This window comes from Arachis duranensis, chromosome 9 (assembly GCF_000817695.3).
Source record: "Arachis duranensis cultivar V14167 chromosome 9, aradu.V14167.gnm2.J7QH, whole genome shotgun sequence".
NCBI lineage: Eukaryota > Viridiplantae > Streptophyta > Magnoliopsida > Fabales > Fabaceae > Arachis > Arachis duranensis.
In genome coordinates, this window is record NC_029780.3 from 90663046 (window position 1) to 90680548 (window position 17503).

Consider the following 17503-nt stretch of genomic DNA (forward strand, 5'->3'; position numbering starts at 1 on the left):
CTATTTTACCTTACAGACGGATTTACAGACGAATTTTTTGCCTGTAATCATGATTTTCCAAAGTTTAAATTACAGACGAAAAATCTGTCGAAAAATCCGTGTGTAATTACAGACGAAAAATCCGTCTAAAAATCTGTCTGTAATTACAGACAAAAAATCCGTCTGAAAATCTGTCTGTAATTACAGATGGAAAATTCGTCTGAAAATCCGTCTGTAATTACAGATGAAAAATTCGTCTGTAAGTTTGTCGCCTTCAGGAAATGGAGGGAGGATTTACAGAGGGAAAATCCGTCGGTAACTAGTAAAAATCCGTCGGTAATTTTCTGACGGAAAAAAATCCGTCGGTAAATAATTTCCGACGGGATTTTTACAGAGGGAGAAAATCCGTCGGTAATTTTGTCGGTAACTAAAAATCCGTCTGTAATAAAGACTAAATCTGTCTGTATTTATCCATTTTCTAGTTGTGTAAAATCTTAAACTAAGATAAGAAAACGATTCAAAATTTTTGAAAATTTAAGAGAAAAGTTTAGGTTTTTTTTCGAAAATTTAAAAAATAAAAAAGAGAAACACTAAAAAGACACCAAATTTAAAAATTGAAATTAAACAAAAAAAATAGCAAAAGATTTCGAGAATTAAGGGAAAAAGATAAACAAGAAATAAATTGCAATTTTCAAGAAAGAAAAACAAGATCAAATTCGAAAATCAAGAAAAAGAAAAATTAACCAAAACTAAGAGACACCAAACTTAAAAATTGAAACAAAATTCGAAAAAAAAAGAAAAAGATGACTAAGATGAATTGTTGAAAAATTTTAAGAAAATAAACAAAGAATGTTCGAAAATTTAAAAAGGAAAAATTATTAAATGAAAAACTAGTAAAAATTACCTAATCTAAGCCACAAGACAATCAGTACTTGTCAATCACGAACATCTTTGGCAATGGCGCCACAAACTTGGTGCGCTAAATTTAAACTCACACAACTTCACCAACAAGTTTACTTGGTCATCCAAGTAATACCTCAAGTGAGTGAGGGTCGATCCCACGAGAATTGTTGGATTGAGCAAGCAATTGTTATCTTGCTGGACTTAGTCAGGCAAAAAGTAAAGAGAGTTTGTTGGTGTAAGCGCATAGAACAAGATAATAAAGAAAAGAAATTAAAGGTTGTTGTAGAGATAATATATGGAAGCAGTTAAGGTCTCGGAGACGTTTATCTTTCCAGATTAATAATTTTTACTGACTATTTTAACAATGAATGATTCATTCCATGGAAAACCATAAGTGATCAAACCCCAATTCCTTGGCAATTCAATCTTTTCTGATTCTCATCAAAAGCCAAGGTCAGTGGTCATTCAATTCGAACGAGGGTGAAGGTCATCATATTAGTTTAGCGTCACAAAAACCTTAATTACCTAAAATTGACAGGATTTCATGTCACATATCTCAATCAGCTGCAGGTAACCTTCAGTTTTGGAGGAGTGTTTTCAAGCTGTAGCTCAAGTGACCTTGGTCAGAGTCTCACAGGAACTCACGTAGAATCAGGTGTCATACTTCTGTTTCACCCCAGATTCATAGGATTAAGAACGAAAACAATACCTTAGAACTGAATCAAATATATAAAATAGAAGAGTAATGATATTAATCCATAGAAATAAGCAGAGCTCCTAACCTTAACTAGGAGGTTTAGTTACTCATACTTTACAGAGAAAACGAAATAAAAAGTAAAGAAGATCTGAAGTAATGTTCATTCCCTAATTCCTAAGTGATCTTCGCTTTAAATAGTAAATACTAAACCTAAAAGATAATTTAATTTAAGAATTACAAAAATAAAATAAGAAAAGCCTAACGAGTGCTAAAATCTATTTTGGGGTCCATTTGGTGAGTGTTTAGATTGATGTCTGGCATTCAACTTGGGTTCTGGGCATTGAACGCCCATAGGGAGCATGCTTATTGTTTCCTTGCTCCCTAGCTAGCGTTGAACACCGATTTTGGGGGTTCAATGCTGGGTTACTCCTCTTTGGGCGTTAAACACTAGGTGTGGATGTTTAACGCCAGTTTTGGCAGTGATTCTGGAAAAGAAGTATAAAGTATGATATATCATTGGAAAGTTCTAGAAGTTATCTTTCTAACGCCGTTGAGACCACGCCAATTAAACCTGTGCAGCTCAAGATGTGCTTGTTGGAATGCACTGAGGTCAGGATTGACAACATCTGCTATCCTTTCTTTTTCTCTACTCAAGACTCTACTAAATTTGCCAAAAATTTACCTAAAATCATAAAAATAATACAAAAAATCAAAGTAGCATCCAAAGAAGAATTTTACACTAAAACATAGTAAAAATTAATAAAATCTAACTAAAAACACTATGAAAATGCTATGAAAAAGGATATAATTAAGATGGTCACGCATTAAGGAACTAGAAGAAATCGTAGCTGCTGCACAATCTTATTTTGAAGAATTATTTATTACAAGTAATCCTAGAGATCCAATGGAGGAAATTGAATGAATCCCAATCAAAGTGACTGAAGATATGAATCGGGCCTTGATCCGACCGGTGATTGAAAAGGAAATTAAATTAGTTGTCTTCTCTATCAACCCATACTCAGCACTGAGAAATGACAGATTCATTGCTAAATTTTTTCAATTCTTTTGGGAGACAATAAAAAAAAGATGTTATCAATGCAATTAAAAGCTTTTTTTTTGTTAGATGTAAAATCCTTAAAGGCTTTAACCATACACATATTTGCTTGATTTCAAAAATTAAAAATGCTTGTTTGATGAAGCAAGTTAGGCTGATAAGTTTGAGTAGTGTGGTCTATAAAATTATTTATATGATCTTGGTTTATAGATTATAAGGAGTGATAAATAGAGTAATTATTGACACTCAAAGTGTCTTTATTTATGGGAGGTTGATTATTGATAACATTTTCATTGCACATGAATTTATGTACTTTTTGAAAAATAAAACGCACAGTGAGTGTGACATGGCCTTTAAATTAGACTTGAGTAAGACATATAATAGCGTGAAGTAGAGTTATGAATGGGCTATTATGAAGAAAATGGATTTTTGTGATAAATGGTTAGATTGGTTAAAGGAATCTTTGATGACAATCACTTACTTTGATATTGTGGATGGATAATCTTATAGTTTTTTTAAACCATGTTGAGAATTACAATAAAGTGATTCTCTATTCCCCTATTTTTTCTTATTTTGTGGAGAGGATTTATCTGTCTACAAAGAATAGAGATCTAAGATTATGGGATTGAGGCTTAATCAAAGATGCCCTAAAGTTAGCCACTTGTTTTTCCAGATAATTTTATCCTATTCAGCCGCGCTTTAAAGGAGGAATGTTAGAACTTTTTCAGAATTTTGCGAACCTATGAAGAAGTTAATGATCAAGTGGTTAATGTAGATAAGTTATTTGTTTTCTTCAGTAGAAACAAACTAACAGTTCAGAGAGATCATTTAACTAATATTCTACAGGTGTAGCACAATAGGAACCAAGACAAATATCTTAGTTTACCAGCAGTAATTCAGAGGTCTAAAAAAATAACATTTAATTTTGTCAAGGACAAAATTTTGCAGAAATTTAACATTTGAAAAAAAGTCTCTTATTCTCTAGTTAAAGACACGTCTTAGTCAAGGCAGTACTAATTGTAGTTCTAATTTACACTCTTAGTCATTTTAAACTAAATCATTAATTGAAGATATACAAAAAGTTATGATACGATTTTGATGGAGACAAAAAAGATCAGAAAAAAATGCAGTGGGTGCAATCGATGAGCTATCAGATGCAGGCCAAGAGAACAAGGGAACTGAACTTTAACAATTTGAGTGCGTTCAACCTCGCTATGTTAGCTAAACAAGGTTTGAAACTGCTAACCAAACCTCACTCCCTGCTGTACCATGTCTACAGAAGCAAATATTTCAAGTTCTTTAATTATCTCAAAGCAGAAGTAGGCACTAACCCTTCTTGGAGGTGGAGAAGTGTCTTAGAACGTCGTAGAGTGCTGGAAAAGGGCATTATTTGAAAGATTGGAAGGAGAATTTCAATACGAGTCAAAAAAGACTCATGGATTCCATGCATTAACTCTATTGCGATGTTACAAATACAGAATCAGGCATTCATTCCAAAAACAGTCTCAAAACTAATGCTACCAACTAAGCAATGGAATCAAGTAGTAGTAACTTCAGACATATTCAATCAGGAGATAGCAGCAACAATATTTAACATAGAGATTATTCAAGGTGAAGATGAGGTTACCTGGTCGAGAGAAAAAAGTAGAGTATACATAGTGGCTTTTCAGGTTATGACATTGCGTTTCAATTCTTCCACCCAACTCCAGAATTCTTACCGAGTCGCTGCAAGAAAAAGAAAATTTGGTCAGGACTTTTGAAGATTAAATATCAATCAAAAATTAAAATTTTCATATGGAAGATGCTGCATAATAGCCTTTCTGTGATGCAACGGCTAAAATCTCAGTTATCGACGGTGAACGCCATGGGCCTTAGCTGTGAAGCAGCTGAGGAGACTGTACTATCTTCGACTGTCTCTACTACTGTCCAGATTCAATAGAAGGTTGGAGAATAACAAATCTTCAATGTTTGCTCACGATGACCAAACCATGGAGATGGTGGTTGCGGGTATAAGAAGAGCTTAGGAGTGTCGTGGATGCAAAAAAGAAGATGTCGCAGGCACTGTGTCGCACCTAGCACCTATAGAAGGCAAGGAACAAAGTTATATTTGAAGACTCAAGAAAAGCCCTATCATTAGTTGTTGAAGCAGCACTTAAAGAAGCCCAAGTGAAAAGATAACTTCACCTTAGCTTCTTTTTTAGAATTTTTTTCTTTTTGCTATTAGTTGTTTCAAGATTTTATTTTGGGAGATTTCTAATATATCTTTGTTGCTAAAAGTCTTGTAAAGACACTTTATTTTATTTTATTATAAATATAAACTACTTTTTGATTATATATATACTAAATTCTACCGTTTATGTATACTTTTTTAATATAAAAGATGAATAAAACTAAATTATAATTTTACATTTTTAAAGAACAAGCATCAATTCTCGTATGGAAATTTTGATCCATCAATACTCTAATAATAAGATTAATTATTGGTTTAGTTCTAATAACTGTATTATAAACGTGAATTAGATCCACAACTAATATTAAACTAAAGGTAATATATAACTCATTTATAATAGGTTTGACCTAGCTAGTAATACATAACATTAATTGATTAAATCAATATTGCTATAAACTTTTTAATTTTCAACATTTTTTAAGTCATCAAGTTTTAAGTAACAGAAAAAAATAAACAAAAATTATTTACGCTCCAAGTCCATCCCTATACTACTCGCCATAGTAAGTACAATACTCTTTAATATCTTACATTCAATTTTTGGCTGAAATTATTATCACTAACTTCTTGTGTTTTCCAATTAAATTGGATTGATATAGTGATTAATTGACTAAATCTCATTTTATATATACAATAACACATTGAAAATAATAATGCCTAAATTATTGTTTTAAATATATTTATGCAAGAAAAAAAAAACACATTGCCAGAGAACACAGAAATGGGTAAACTTATAAAATCAACAAAATTTTAAGTTATATCAAATTAGTTAATAATATAAAATACACATTAAAAATAAATTAAATTATATATCTATAGTGATTGAGTTTAATGCATAATTATATAATATTTTTGTTTCATCAAATAGGAGGGTTGCTATTCGAACTAGAATTTTTAATTTTTAATTAAAAGTTTAATTTTTATATGTATAAAAGAGTTTAAATAGAAATCTAATTATATATTCTCATATTAATTTAAAAAAACTAATTTTTAAATTTAATAAATCGAACAAAATTTTTTATATTACCAATATATTGAAATTAAACTAAAAAAATTCAAAGAAGATGATATTCAAGCGAATAAAAAAAAATTAAAATATGATAGTCGGGCAAAATTCAGCAGTGATGTGAAGGACACAACTAAGAAGGGACGAGCAGTGTTGGACGTTTTCGTGGGTGTATAAGAGAGGAATTGACAGTGTGACACTGTTTAGTGTATAATTAATGAGGCACTAAAGAATTCTATAGTGCACAAGCCTAACGGCTTTATTTCTTGTATTTTATTGAATCCAAACTACAGACATGGTACGCAACAAGGCACAAGGCTTAGCGTATCACTAACACAGAGTTACATAAACTTTAAATCTCAAAACAAAGCATGCATAATCGATGATGATAGATATATAATCTACCTTATTCAATGCTAAATGAAACGGAAAACAAGTGAATTTCAAACTAAATGAAGTTATGGTTGAAGACGCGATCAAGGAGTAATAATATCGTCGGTCGCAGCACGGGGTTTGATGGCTGACAGGGGCATTGGTCCTTTACCATTTTCAAATGGAAGATCATCATCATCAACAAAATGCATCCCATGGCAACATTTGTAGGACAGAGAAGTGATCTCCATCATCCGGCCGCATGTCGGATCAGGGCAGTTAAAGGGGATCAGCACACGAGAGTGGATATTATCCAGCTGGAACTTCATACAATGGCGTTTCTCGGTCTCGTGGAGTTCGACATAGTAGTTGTAGATGCCATAGTAAAAGCCTGACACCAAAATACTGGGTCGCCACTTTTCGAAGCCTTGGAGTACTTTCAACATCACTTCATTGTACCCAAATAAGAATACGTTCTTGCCTTTGCTCACGATCGCCCATCCCTTCTCAGTTTTCATGGCGAGAAGCATTTGAATTTGCTTGAGGGTGGTCGTTTCAACATTTTGAGTGTTGCTTAGGAGTGAGTGGGTGATGCTAAACCAAAATTTGGTCTGCTTTGTGTCATTCGTTGCAAGGTTGAAGTGTTCAATGTCTGTTTCTGTTCCTTCTAGGTCCTTTTTTATACGTTCAAGAAGGCCATGAAACTTTTCAGTCCATTCTTTTGTTCCTCCATAGAGAAAGACGTATTTCTCTTCGCTCTGATTCATGTGAATATAAACAGTAGTATTATCATTAGTATTAGATTACTTGAACATATGTATTTGTAGTGTTCTCATGAGTCAATGACGCAAATAATAGTAGCAAGGATTGAAAAGTAGTAGTTCTTACCATGACGCAATTTTTGATAAGAGGATAAATATTATATGCTGCGGGCCAAAACCAATTCCAGTTTTGGGAAACCTTTGTGAGGGTAGCAGGATCGAATGGGAAGGCTTCCATGCCCCACAGAATGATTGGGTGCAGTGCATTTTCGTTCAGAAGCTTTCCACCAGCATCAGCCACCACCACAATAGGTTTACCTTGGTAGTTCCATATTTCTTGCAATGGTTTGTAACCTTTTATGAGTGAGAAATGCTCCACCACATACCATGATGGCATCAGAGACTTCAAACGCTTAAACTTTTCCTTGATTTCATCGGTCCAATATTCCACAACAGGCACCCACACAATCTTATTACCCTCTTTCTTGTATTTCTCATTGTAGGTGATTGAATCGTGAATCACTTTTAGATACTTTATTATCTCATGGTCAATGTTGTCAACACCAGAAACGAACAAAAACAAGTTCTTTGTTGTTATTAGTTTCTCCAGAGTAAGCTGCCCATTGACAAACCGAATTGAAAATATGTTAGACAAAAAAATTAATAAATTTGAGGATCTTTAACTTCCTCCTTCCCCAAAAAAAGGAGGATATATATGGTATATATTTATACTTAGTGCGAACACCACTTTCAATTTGATCTCGTCTACATATACACACACACACGGCATGTCATGATCTTGAAATTTTAAGTATTACTTTCGCACTAATTACCTGTTCTTTAGTAGCATTGTTGGCAATAATATTATCAGGTTGATCAGCCTTTTTGGAATAGATTAGAGCCTTCAAAAGTGGCCAAATTCCCGAAGGAATTCGGAAGGCTTCAAAACGCCAACTTAAATCTTGCCATGCCTCTGCAATATAGAAAGATAAAACTTTGAGTTAGTAACTATATATCTCAAGCACCTAATAAAGAACTAGTACGTAGAAGTTAAAGCTATACAAGCAACATTTATGTATATAGCATATATGTATGTAGATAACCTATTTCGCGCTGGATTTGGTTCAAATAAACATTTAATTGGGTGAGAACAATATTGAGTCTCTCAATAACGTTCTTCTTGATGTCCAATTCCCTGAATCAACCAACATACATATGAAAGTATAAGTAAGTACGGTTAGAAAAAGAGGTTTAATTTTAGGGAAGGTTAGGTAAACAATGACCATCTTAAACAACATAAATAACTACTAATTAAATAAAAACATACTACACTTTTAAATTAATCATCTAAATCTTAATATTAAAATAACGATCCGTACACCTAGTGAAATGAACATTCAATATATTTATTATTCATATTATTTAGTATTTTCATTGTCTATCTATATTTTTTTAATTTTAATATAAAAAATATATGGACTTTGCTAGGTAGACAATAATTTTTGTGAATAATATGAACAATTAACTCTAAAATTAGTCCAATAAAATAAAAACACACTACACTCTAAATTATCCTCGTAAATTTTAATATTAGAACAATCATTTGCAGACCTAGTAAATTAAATATCTAGTAAATTGAATATTCAATATATCTGTTATTCATATTATTTAATATTTTCATTGTTTACCTATATTTTTTTCAAAATATAATGAGAGAGCATATTTGATTTTATCATTCAGACATACCTTTGATTAGCACACGCAAAAAGGGAGAAAACAGCCCAATAAGTATACACATCACGAAGAGGTTTGACGAGAGTGGGAACGTCACTTGGGGAGTATGATTTATAGTGCTTCTCCAATGTGATGATCCCCTTAATGAGTTCCAATGTAATTTTAACCAAATTGGTTGTAAGATTTGAATCCGACTCAGCGGGCTTGTTCTCTTCTGCATGCCTGAACACATGCAGCTCAAGCGCATTCCCCTTCCTTGTCGCCTGCTTCTTCAGCGTCAGGTGCCGTGTCTCTCCATAGTCCAAAGCAAAAGCGGAGAGTGCTATCACTGCTTTTGCATCCCAAGTGAAACTTTTCAGCTTCTGAAGAACTCCCACCACTGACTCGTGTGCATTTGATATGGTAAACGAGTCGCATGTCATCTGTAATAATTCTTAACTGTGTTAGAATTTTGATATTGACCATATAATAATGAGATATGTTATGGCACCTAATCCCGCCAAATTAAGTAAATAAATAAGTAGTGAGTTGACCTGGCAAGCAATCTGTTTGAGAAGGGTATAATTTGGTTTGAGATCAGATTCAGGAACCTTGTCTTCCACAACATTGACGGTCACTTGCTGCAATATGCATAAATAAACAATATAAATATATAGTCAGATATTAAAATTCGTTACAATGTTATAAATATAGTTAGTTATGAGGACCTGGAGTCCAAGATACTCATCGAAGTTGGTTGAGCTGCTAATAACAATGTCATAAACAAGATCGAAAAGAGAATCGACATCATATCTGTTGGCTTGAGCGTCATGGATGCTGATGATGTTGAGAGAGATGAGCTGATCAGGCACCTTGAATGGGTTCAGCGGTGAAACAGGATTGGTGAAAGTAGTACCAGGAAGTAGAACTCCTGGCATTATTGGACGACCATAAATGGCAGGGACGAGTGGAATTGCAGGACGAGGAGTGCAAGTGGATTCCAGTGGAACCCCCGGCTTTGACTCTCCTGCAATTATTCCAGGAGGAGGGGTGCAGGTGGATTCCAGTGGAACTCCCGGCTTTGACTCTCCTGCAATTATTCCAGGAGGAGGGGTGCAGGTGGATTCCAGTGGAACTCCCGGCTTTGACTCTCCTGCAACTATTCCAGGAGGAGGGGTGCAGGTGGATTCCAGTGGAACTCCTGGTTTCGACATTATCAGAAAACTCAAAAGTGAACAAGAATTAATTAGGACTTTGGGAGTAGTTTTGATCTGCCTCTGTTAGCTTCATACCTTATCCCTATTTATAAGCCCCTAAGAGTCAATTGTTTAATTTACACTCTTCTTTTCGTTTAATTTGTAGGATCTTGAAATAATTAATGACAAGTGTTAACTGTGTTCACACTCGCATCCCCTATTAAAAAACCTAGCATTAATTAATAACTCTAACTAATTGATAGGCACAACTTGGGGCAGGCAGGCTAGGAATTCTTTTTGCTGTATTATGTTTGGGTGAAAACTGCAATTCAATTATGTTCATATCAAATTGATATTTAAAAATTATTAGATGATTTATAAAATTTAATTAAATTATTATTTAATAATTTTTATTCTTTTATCTTATTTTTTATATTTATAAACTTGCTTAAGTTCTTCTTACTTTTATATGACATAGTTTTTTTGGGTTCTTAGATGATTTTTTTGAATTTTTGTTTTTATTGTATTTTTTAATTTGATGATTCATGTAATTATTTCATTTTTTTTAGTGTTTTTCTTATGAGTCACAAACTTGATGAGAATTGACTTGTTTCTAATTAATGAATATGAGTTTACATATTGAAATAAGCCAAAAAAAAAATTGTCATAATATAAGTTAAAGTATAATTTGAAAATATCTGTTTATATAATCTTATGAATTTCGTTCTTTATGACTAGTTAAATTTAAATTGATGTTAAGTTATTAAGCTGATTAATCTAGTTAGTAGTGCCGTTGCACTAGAGTCAGCAAGCTCCAACTATGTTAAGAGCAATTCTATAATTTCATTATATTATAAAAAGTAGGAATTGAATGAACAGTTATAATATAGTTTAAGATATTATGTGAAGTTAAATTAAATACCACTAACACTTACTATTGATCCATTGTTTATTTTTCTTATTATTTTTTGTCTTTGTTATTTTATTACTTTTCAATTAATTAATTTTCTTATTATTTTTTGTCTTTGTTATTTTATTACTTTTCAATTAATTAATCATCTTGTAGAGTATTGATGTGTGAGCATCTTTTTTATCTTTTTTTATTGAATTTACATTTGAATTTGATTAAATTTAATCAAGACTTAAGTATTTTAAGTCACTATAAATGCTACTTTGAGTTGTGTGCAATTTGGTTAATGAGAAATATTAGGGGCCATCAAAATTTGTGATGTGTAGCCATCAATTAACCATCATCAATATTTTTTATAGTGTGGGATGATATTTAATGGTGTAGGATTACTTATTTTTCTTTTGATGGTTAAATGATGGCCAAATTTCAATAAAAGTGCTGCTCCCCTAGATTTTCTCTTGGTTTATTTCAGGTAGCATTCAACGAGAGTTTGACAGAGTTCGTGTAGAAGAAAAGGAAGAAAATGGATGATGCTGTTAACCTTGATCTCCTCACACTCCAACGAGCATAACTTGAGCTACAGAAGTTCGAATGATGCGGTTCTATCGGCATTAGAAAGCCAACTTTTAGAGCTTTCCAACGATATATAATAGTTTATACTTTTCTTTTGAAATCACTGCGCAAAACGCTACCAAGGTGGTGCCAAACTTGGGATTACTTAAGTTTGGCCGCTAAAACTCATAATATACCACAATTGATGCGGCCTTGGTGGCGTCAGTTTGGCGCCAGGAGCAACTCATGGACACAAGGACAGGTGACGCTAAACTTGGCCCAACCCAAATTTGGCACCAACTTCAGATTCCAGGTAGTCCCCACGCCTATTCAGCAAGCTAGCAACGAGATCTTCTATTTGTTTTGATTAAAATTTTATTTTATTTATAATAGAAAAAGATATTATTTAATTTTTAGACAATATATTTTATATTTATTTAGATTAGATATAAAAGGAGAAGATATATCTTGGTCTAGAGGCTCTTTTCTTCTCCATTTCTGCATTATTTTACATTTTTTTCTTATAGAGTTTATTTTTTTTATGAACAACTAGACCTCTACTATTAAAGTTAGGAGCTCTATTTATTTTGATGAATTAATATATTTTGATTAATGCATTGATTTATATTCAAGGATTGATTTTGTTCTTCATCTTAGAGATTAGAGTGTATTGGAAGATAACTCTTTTTTTATTTGAATTCCTTTTGAATTTTGAAAAAGTTATATCACTGCAATTATAGTTTAAAATCAATTCCTCATAATTTTCTAATTAATTATCTGGATTTAACGCGATACGTGACATATAATCGTCTTATTTTTTGGTTCTTGGGGTTTTGTATGGTTTATAAACTAGGATTTGAACTTAAACCCTCTAATTAGATTAAGTGACCAAAGAATTGGCAGATGATGATTGAATTAGAGGAGGATTAAATTATCGAAAAATTGGAGTCTAATCACTTAAAGTTTGTTATGAATTGAATCTTTACATGATTAAAATAGAAAAAAAATTATTAATCTGAAAATTTAAATATCTCTAACACCTTAACTATCTTTATCATATTTCTTTCTTAACTAATTTTAGTTTGTTCTTATTTAATTTTTTATTTTTATGTTATTTGTTATTGAAACCCTAAATTTTGATTGTCTGCCTAGAATAATCAATTAACTTTTGTTGCTTGATCCATTAATTCTTATAGGATTAATCCTCACTCACCTAAAATATTATTTGATACGATCTGGTGTACTTACGGGTTCAATTATTGACATTCAAATTCCGCACCAAAAATTCTTTAAACAGTGATAAACTCAATTAAACTAGTATTTTTGAATTAATTCTCAAGAAACGACAGCTCTTTCATTCATTTTGTTATTACTTGGGTTCGGTACACTCGACAGAGTTAAATTGTATAAATTTAATATCAAATTTAAGGATAGATTGTGATGATTTTTTCCGATCGTTGTTAAATGGTTTACCTTCAAAAAATGAAATAAAAATTATATAAGCTCTAATACAAGACTTACAAACAAGAGACTACAATAAATAAAGTCCTTCTTTTCCTATATAATTTTACTAATTTTTTAATTAAATTTTTATCGTGAAAGTATAAAATTACGTTTTACTACTAAGTAAAATTAATTTTAATTATGTTCCTACTAGTAATTATCTTTAAAAGAAAAGCGTAAGAATCCTAGAATGTTAACTTCTAAAATATTTCTAAATTTATCTTAAATTGAATAGAAAAGTGATTGTTTTAATAATATTTCATGTTTTTAAACAATAAAATTAACAAGAACCGAATCAAACCAATAAATAACTAATAATCTTTGTTTCAAAAGCGCAATATGTGCTTTTAGCCTTTTATACATATAATAAATATTAGGGTTCAGGATTTCTGTGATTCTAGGAACAACGTAACCATGATATGATATATACATATAATTTATTTGACTTGAAATGAAGTCGTTGCATTGTATTATATTTGTTCTAATTGTACATGCAGAAAAATTAAAGAATATAGAAGTAGCTGATGGCGTGTCTAGTGGCGACAGTAGTGGATCTGATCACATACAAATTCTTTTGGCTTATATATTTTGCATGCATTCAACCTTTTCTTTTTCCTACTCAACTAGCTTGGAAAAAGCATTTCATCATCATCTTATTATTTGCTTAATTGCTACTTGATGCTACAGAACAAAAAGAGATCCATGATCCGATACATTACCTTTTTCGTTATCATTATTTGCGGTTTGAAGTTACGTATTGCTTGCATTCTGGACATATTGTGACGCAATATATTGACATCACCCATCGCACCACTTTCCCTCCTGAAAATATTTTAGCTTTGCCTCTTCCTGTTGAATATATTTTTGTTATATAAGATCTTAATAATTTAAATAATAAAAAAAATAAGTTTATATTTATCAAGCTAAATCAAAAAATGCTACTATGTGGATAACTTTTATTTTTATGTTAAAACCCAACTAAGTCTCAAATCTAAGACGTATTATGTGTGTCTTTTTTATGTAAATAAAAAATTAATTAGTGGTGGATAGACACTCTATTTAAAGGTTTGTCAATGCTGAATACTATATATAAAAGAAGTAAGATTTAAATTTTTAATATTTATTTAAAAATGCTAATAATAAGTTAACTATTACACTAATCCAACTTAATTTCTCCTTCAACATATTGATCTGGTATACTTGCTCTTCTTTCAATCTCAGATTTAATTTTTGGGTTGCGATTCTCGTTCAACAAATTCTTTTTAATTTTTCTTCTCAAACCTGAATTTATTTAAAATTAATTATATATATTAGATTAGTTAAACGATTTTTCTTCTCAAGATTGGATTTTAGATACGGGAGCAACTGCTCACATTTGTTTTAGTCTTAAACATTTTCATTCTATTAAACATATTAATCCAGTTAAAATTATCATGCCAAATGGTTCACAAACTGTTACAACCTTATGTGGAACAGTTTTCTTCTCAACTGATTTTTATTTGACTGAGGTTTTATATGTACCAAGTTTTAAATGTAATCTCATTTCTATTTCAAAAGTTACTAATGCCTTATCTTGTTGTTTTATGTTCAATGCTCATAATTGTGAGATTCAGGAGCGGCCTACCTTGAGGATGATTGGAATTGCTGATCAAAAGCGAGGGCTGTATACAATGAATACTCAAGCAAAGATGGCTGTTAACTTTAGCAAATTAGAAGAAAAGATTTTGAATATTATGACAGAAGAACAGGACACTTCACACACTTCACAGAGTGTTCTTTGGCATTATAGGTTAGGCCATATTTCTTTTGGTAGATTACAACAATTACGAAAAATGCATCCATTCATCTCATGTTCAAACAATGATGTACCATGTGATCCATGTCATTTTGCAAAACAAAAGAGATTACCTTTTTCGAATAGTTTGAGTAAATCTGAATTTCCTTTTGATTTGATTCATGCTGATATTTGGGGGCCTATTGCCACACCATCTACTTCTGGCCATAGATATTTTTTAACCATTGTTGAGGATAGGAGTAGGTTTACTTGGATTTTCTTTATGAAAAATAAATCTGAAACTCGCTCTCTTTTAGAGAATTTTGTTGAAATGATTTATACACAAAAGGGAATCATGGTAAAAGCCATTAGAACTGATAATGGCCAGGAATTTTTGATGACTTCTTTCTATCAAAAGAAAGGAATTTTACATCAAAGAAGTTGTGTGGAAACACCACAACAAAATGGAATTGTTGAAAGAAAGCATCAAGATATTCTAAATGTAGCTAGGGCTCTCATATTTGCTTCTAATCTTCCAAATTGTTTTTGGCATTATGCAGTGGCTCATGCTATTTACATAATTAATAGAGTACCCCAAGTTACATTTAAACATAGCCCATATCAGATTCTTAATGGCAACATTCCAGAATTAACATCTCTAAAGGTTTTTGGTTGTTTAGCCTTTGCTTCTACTTTATATGCTCATCGAAAGAAATTGAATCATAAAGCACGAAAGTGTGTCTTTCTTGGATATAAATCAGGGACAAAAGGCTATATTTTACTTGATATTAAAACCAAAGAAGTTGTTATTTCTCGAAATGTTATTTTCTATGAATCCTATTTTCCTTTCAAAGAGATTTTGTCCTCAAATGATCAATCTTTAGGCATTAAAAATTCGTACTCTCAAAATATGTACTCTCAAAATTCTAATGCTTCTCATCTTGAAATGAATTTTCATTCAGATCCTTTTTGCAGTAGTGAAACATCAAATAAATTGCTTAATTTGGACACTCTTTTTAATTTCAAAAATAATTCACTGACAAGATCAAGAGACTTGCATTCTAATGAAGAAATTCTCGTTTCTGAACCTCATGCACCTGCATCTAATTCTCATGCATCATCCTCTCCTAATACTCACTCATTGGAACTTGCATCTCATGATTTTTCTTCTGGTCAACCTTCCATTTTTGAAGCAAATAATTTGAATCCTGCTGTATCATTAACTAATCCAAACAGCACATCTGATGCTAATGAACTTAGAAGATCATGCAGGCAAAGAAAATAGCCATCCTATTTGAAAGAGTATCATTGTATGCAGGTCAATGCTACGGCTCAGCAATGTCCAACTTCCTTTGAAGTGAAGTATCCAATCTCTGACTATGTATCTTACAACACATTGTCAATAAGGCATAAAGCTTTTTCAGCAGCTATATCCTCCACCACAGAACCAAGAAGTTATGAAGAGGCCATCCTCTATGATTGCTGGCGTAAGGCAATAAGTGCTGAATTGAATGCTCTTGAGGAGAATAAAACGTGGAAACTGACTTCTCTTCCTTCTGGAAAGAAGGCAATCAGTTGCAAATGGATTTTCAAGATCAAGTTCAAACCCAGTGGTGAGGTAGAACGCTACAAGGCAAGGCTCGTTGCAAGAGGCTTCACTCAAACGGCAGGTTTTGACTATTTTGATACCTTTAGTCCAGTCATCAAACTCACTACTTTAAGACTGCTTTTGGCTGTTGCTGCTAATAAAGGATGGTATGTCCACCAGTTGGACGTCAATTCTGCTTTTCTCCATGGAGATTTACCAGAAGAGGTGTATATGAAACCTCCATTAGGATTGGCAGTGCCAGCTGGTTCAGTTTGTAAGTTGGAAAAATCGTTATATGGCTTGAAACAGGCTATTAGACAGTGGCATCAGAAGTTATGTTGTGTTCTCGTTGAAGATGGATATACTCAATCAAAATCAGACAGTTGTTTGTTCACTAAATTATCTGATTCAGGCTTCACATGTATCCTTGTTTATGTGGACGACCTAGTTTTAGCAGGAGATGATTGGAGAGAAATTGCAAGGATTAAACAGCTTTTGGATAACAAATTTAAAATTAAGGATCTTGGCGAATTAAAATTCTTTCTTGGTTTGGAAATTGCCAGAAGTCAGCATGGCATTGCCATGTATCAACGCAAATATACACTTGACTTGCTTGATGAGTTTGGGTTGACGAATGCAAAACCAGCCTCCACGCCAATAGATTATACAACTCATCTATCTAAATCTTCAGGAACTCCTCTTGATGATGTTGCACCTTATAGACGGCTAATTGGACGTTTAATTTACCTCACCAATACACGGCCGGATATATGCTTTGCAATTGGTAAGCTCAGTCAGTTTTTAGATTGTGCCACAACAAAACATTTTCAAGCCGCTCTGCATGTACTTCGATATCTTAAAGGTGCTCCGGCCAAGGGACTGTTATTTTCCACCTCCAACAATCTCACACTCACTGCCTTCTCTGACTCAGATTGGGGAGCTTGTCCAGACACCAGACTTTCAGTATCTGGATTTTGTTTCTTTCTTGGAAAGTCATTGATTTCTTGGCGAAGTAAGAAGCAACACACTGTATCTCGCTCCTCGGCTGAAGCTGAATATAGAGCCATGGCTCTTGCCACTTGCGAGGGAGTGTGGCTCTCTTACTTGTTGAAAGACTTTAGAATACCTCTCTCTCGTCCTATTGTTATGTACTGTGACAATCAATCTGCTCTCCATATCGCTGCTAATCCAGTCTTTCACGAAAGAACTAAGCATATAGAGATTGATTGTCATACTATTCGTGATAGAGTTCAGGAAGGACTGATTAA

The 17503-nt window shown here is 32.6% G+C and overlaps 1 protein-coding gene across 1 annotated transcript; it reads right to left on the reverse strand.

Annotated features, from left to right (window-relative positions):
* Positions 1-6342: 6342 nt before the first annotated feature.
* Positions 6343-9926, reverse strand: LOC107466170 (protein SIEVE ELEMENT OCCLUSION B-like). The gene is made up of 7 exons (XM_021131962.2): positions 9441-9926; positions 9267-9353; positions 8746-9155; positions 8103-8194; positions 7833-7972; positions 7127-7615; positions 6343-6996 (listed from the first exon to the last, which is right to left on the reverse strand). The coding sequence occupies exons 1-7, from the start codon at positions 9924-9926 to the stop codon at positions 6343-6345; spliced, it is 2358 nt and encodes a 785-aa protein (XP_020987621.1).
* Positions 9927-17503: the final 7577 nt, after the last annotated feature.

Bases quoted from the DNA above. Each gene is read 5' to 3' on its own strand.
- LOC107466170 (XM_021131962.2), bottom strand. From the start codon at position 9,926: ATGTCGAAACCAGGAGTTCCACTGGAATCCACCTGCACCCCTCCTCCT. The intron at 8,195-8,745 runs GTATGTCTGAAT...TGGTTGATTCAG, and splicing joins TTTGCGTGTGCTAATCAAAG to GGAATTGGACATCAAGAAGA. The intron at 6,997-7,126 runs GTAAGAACTACT...CACATGAATCAG, and splicing joins TTATCAAAAATTGCGTCATG to AGCGAAGAGAAATACGTCTT.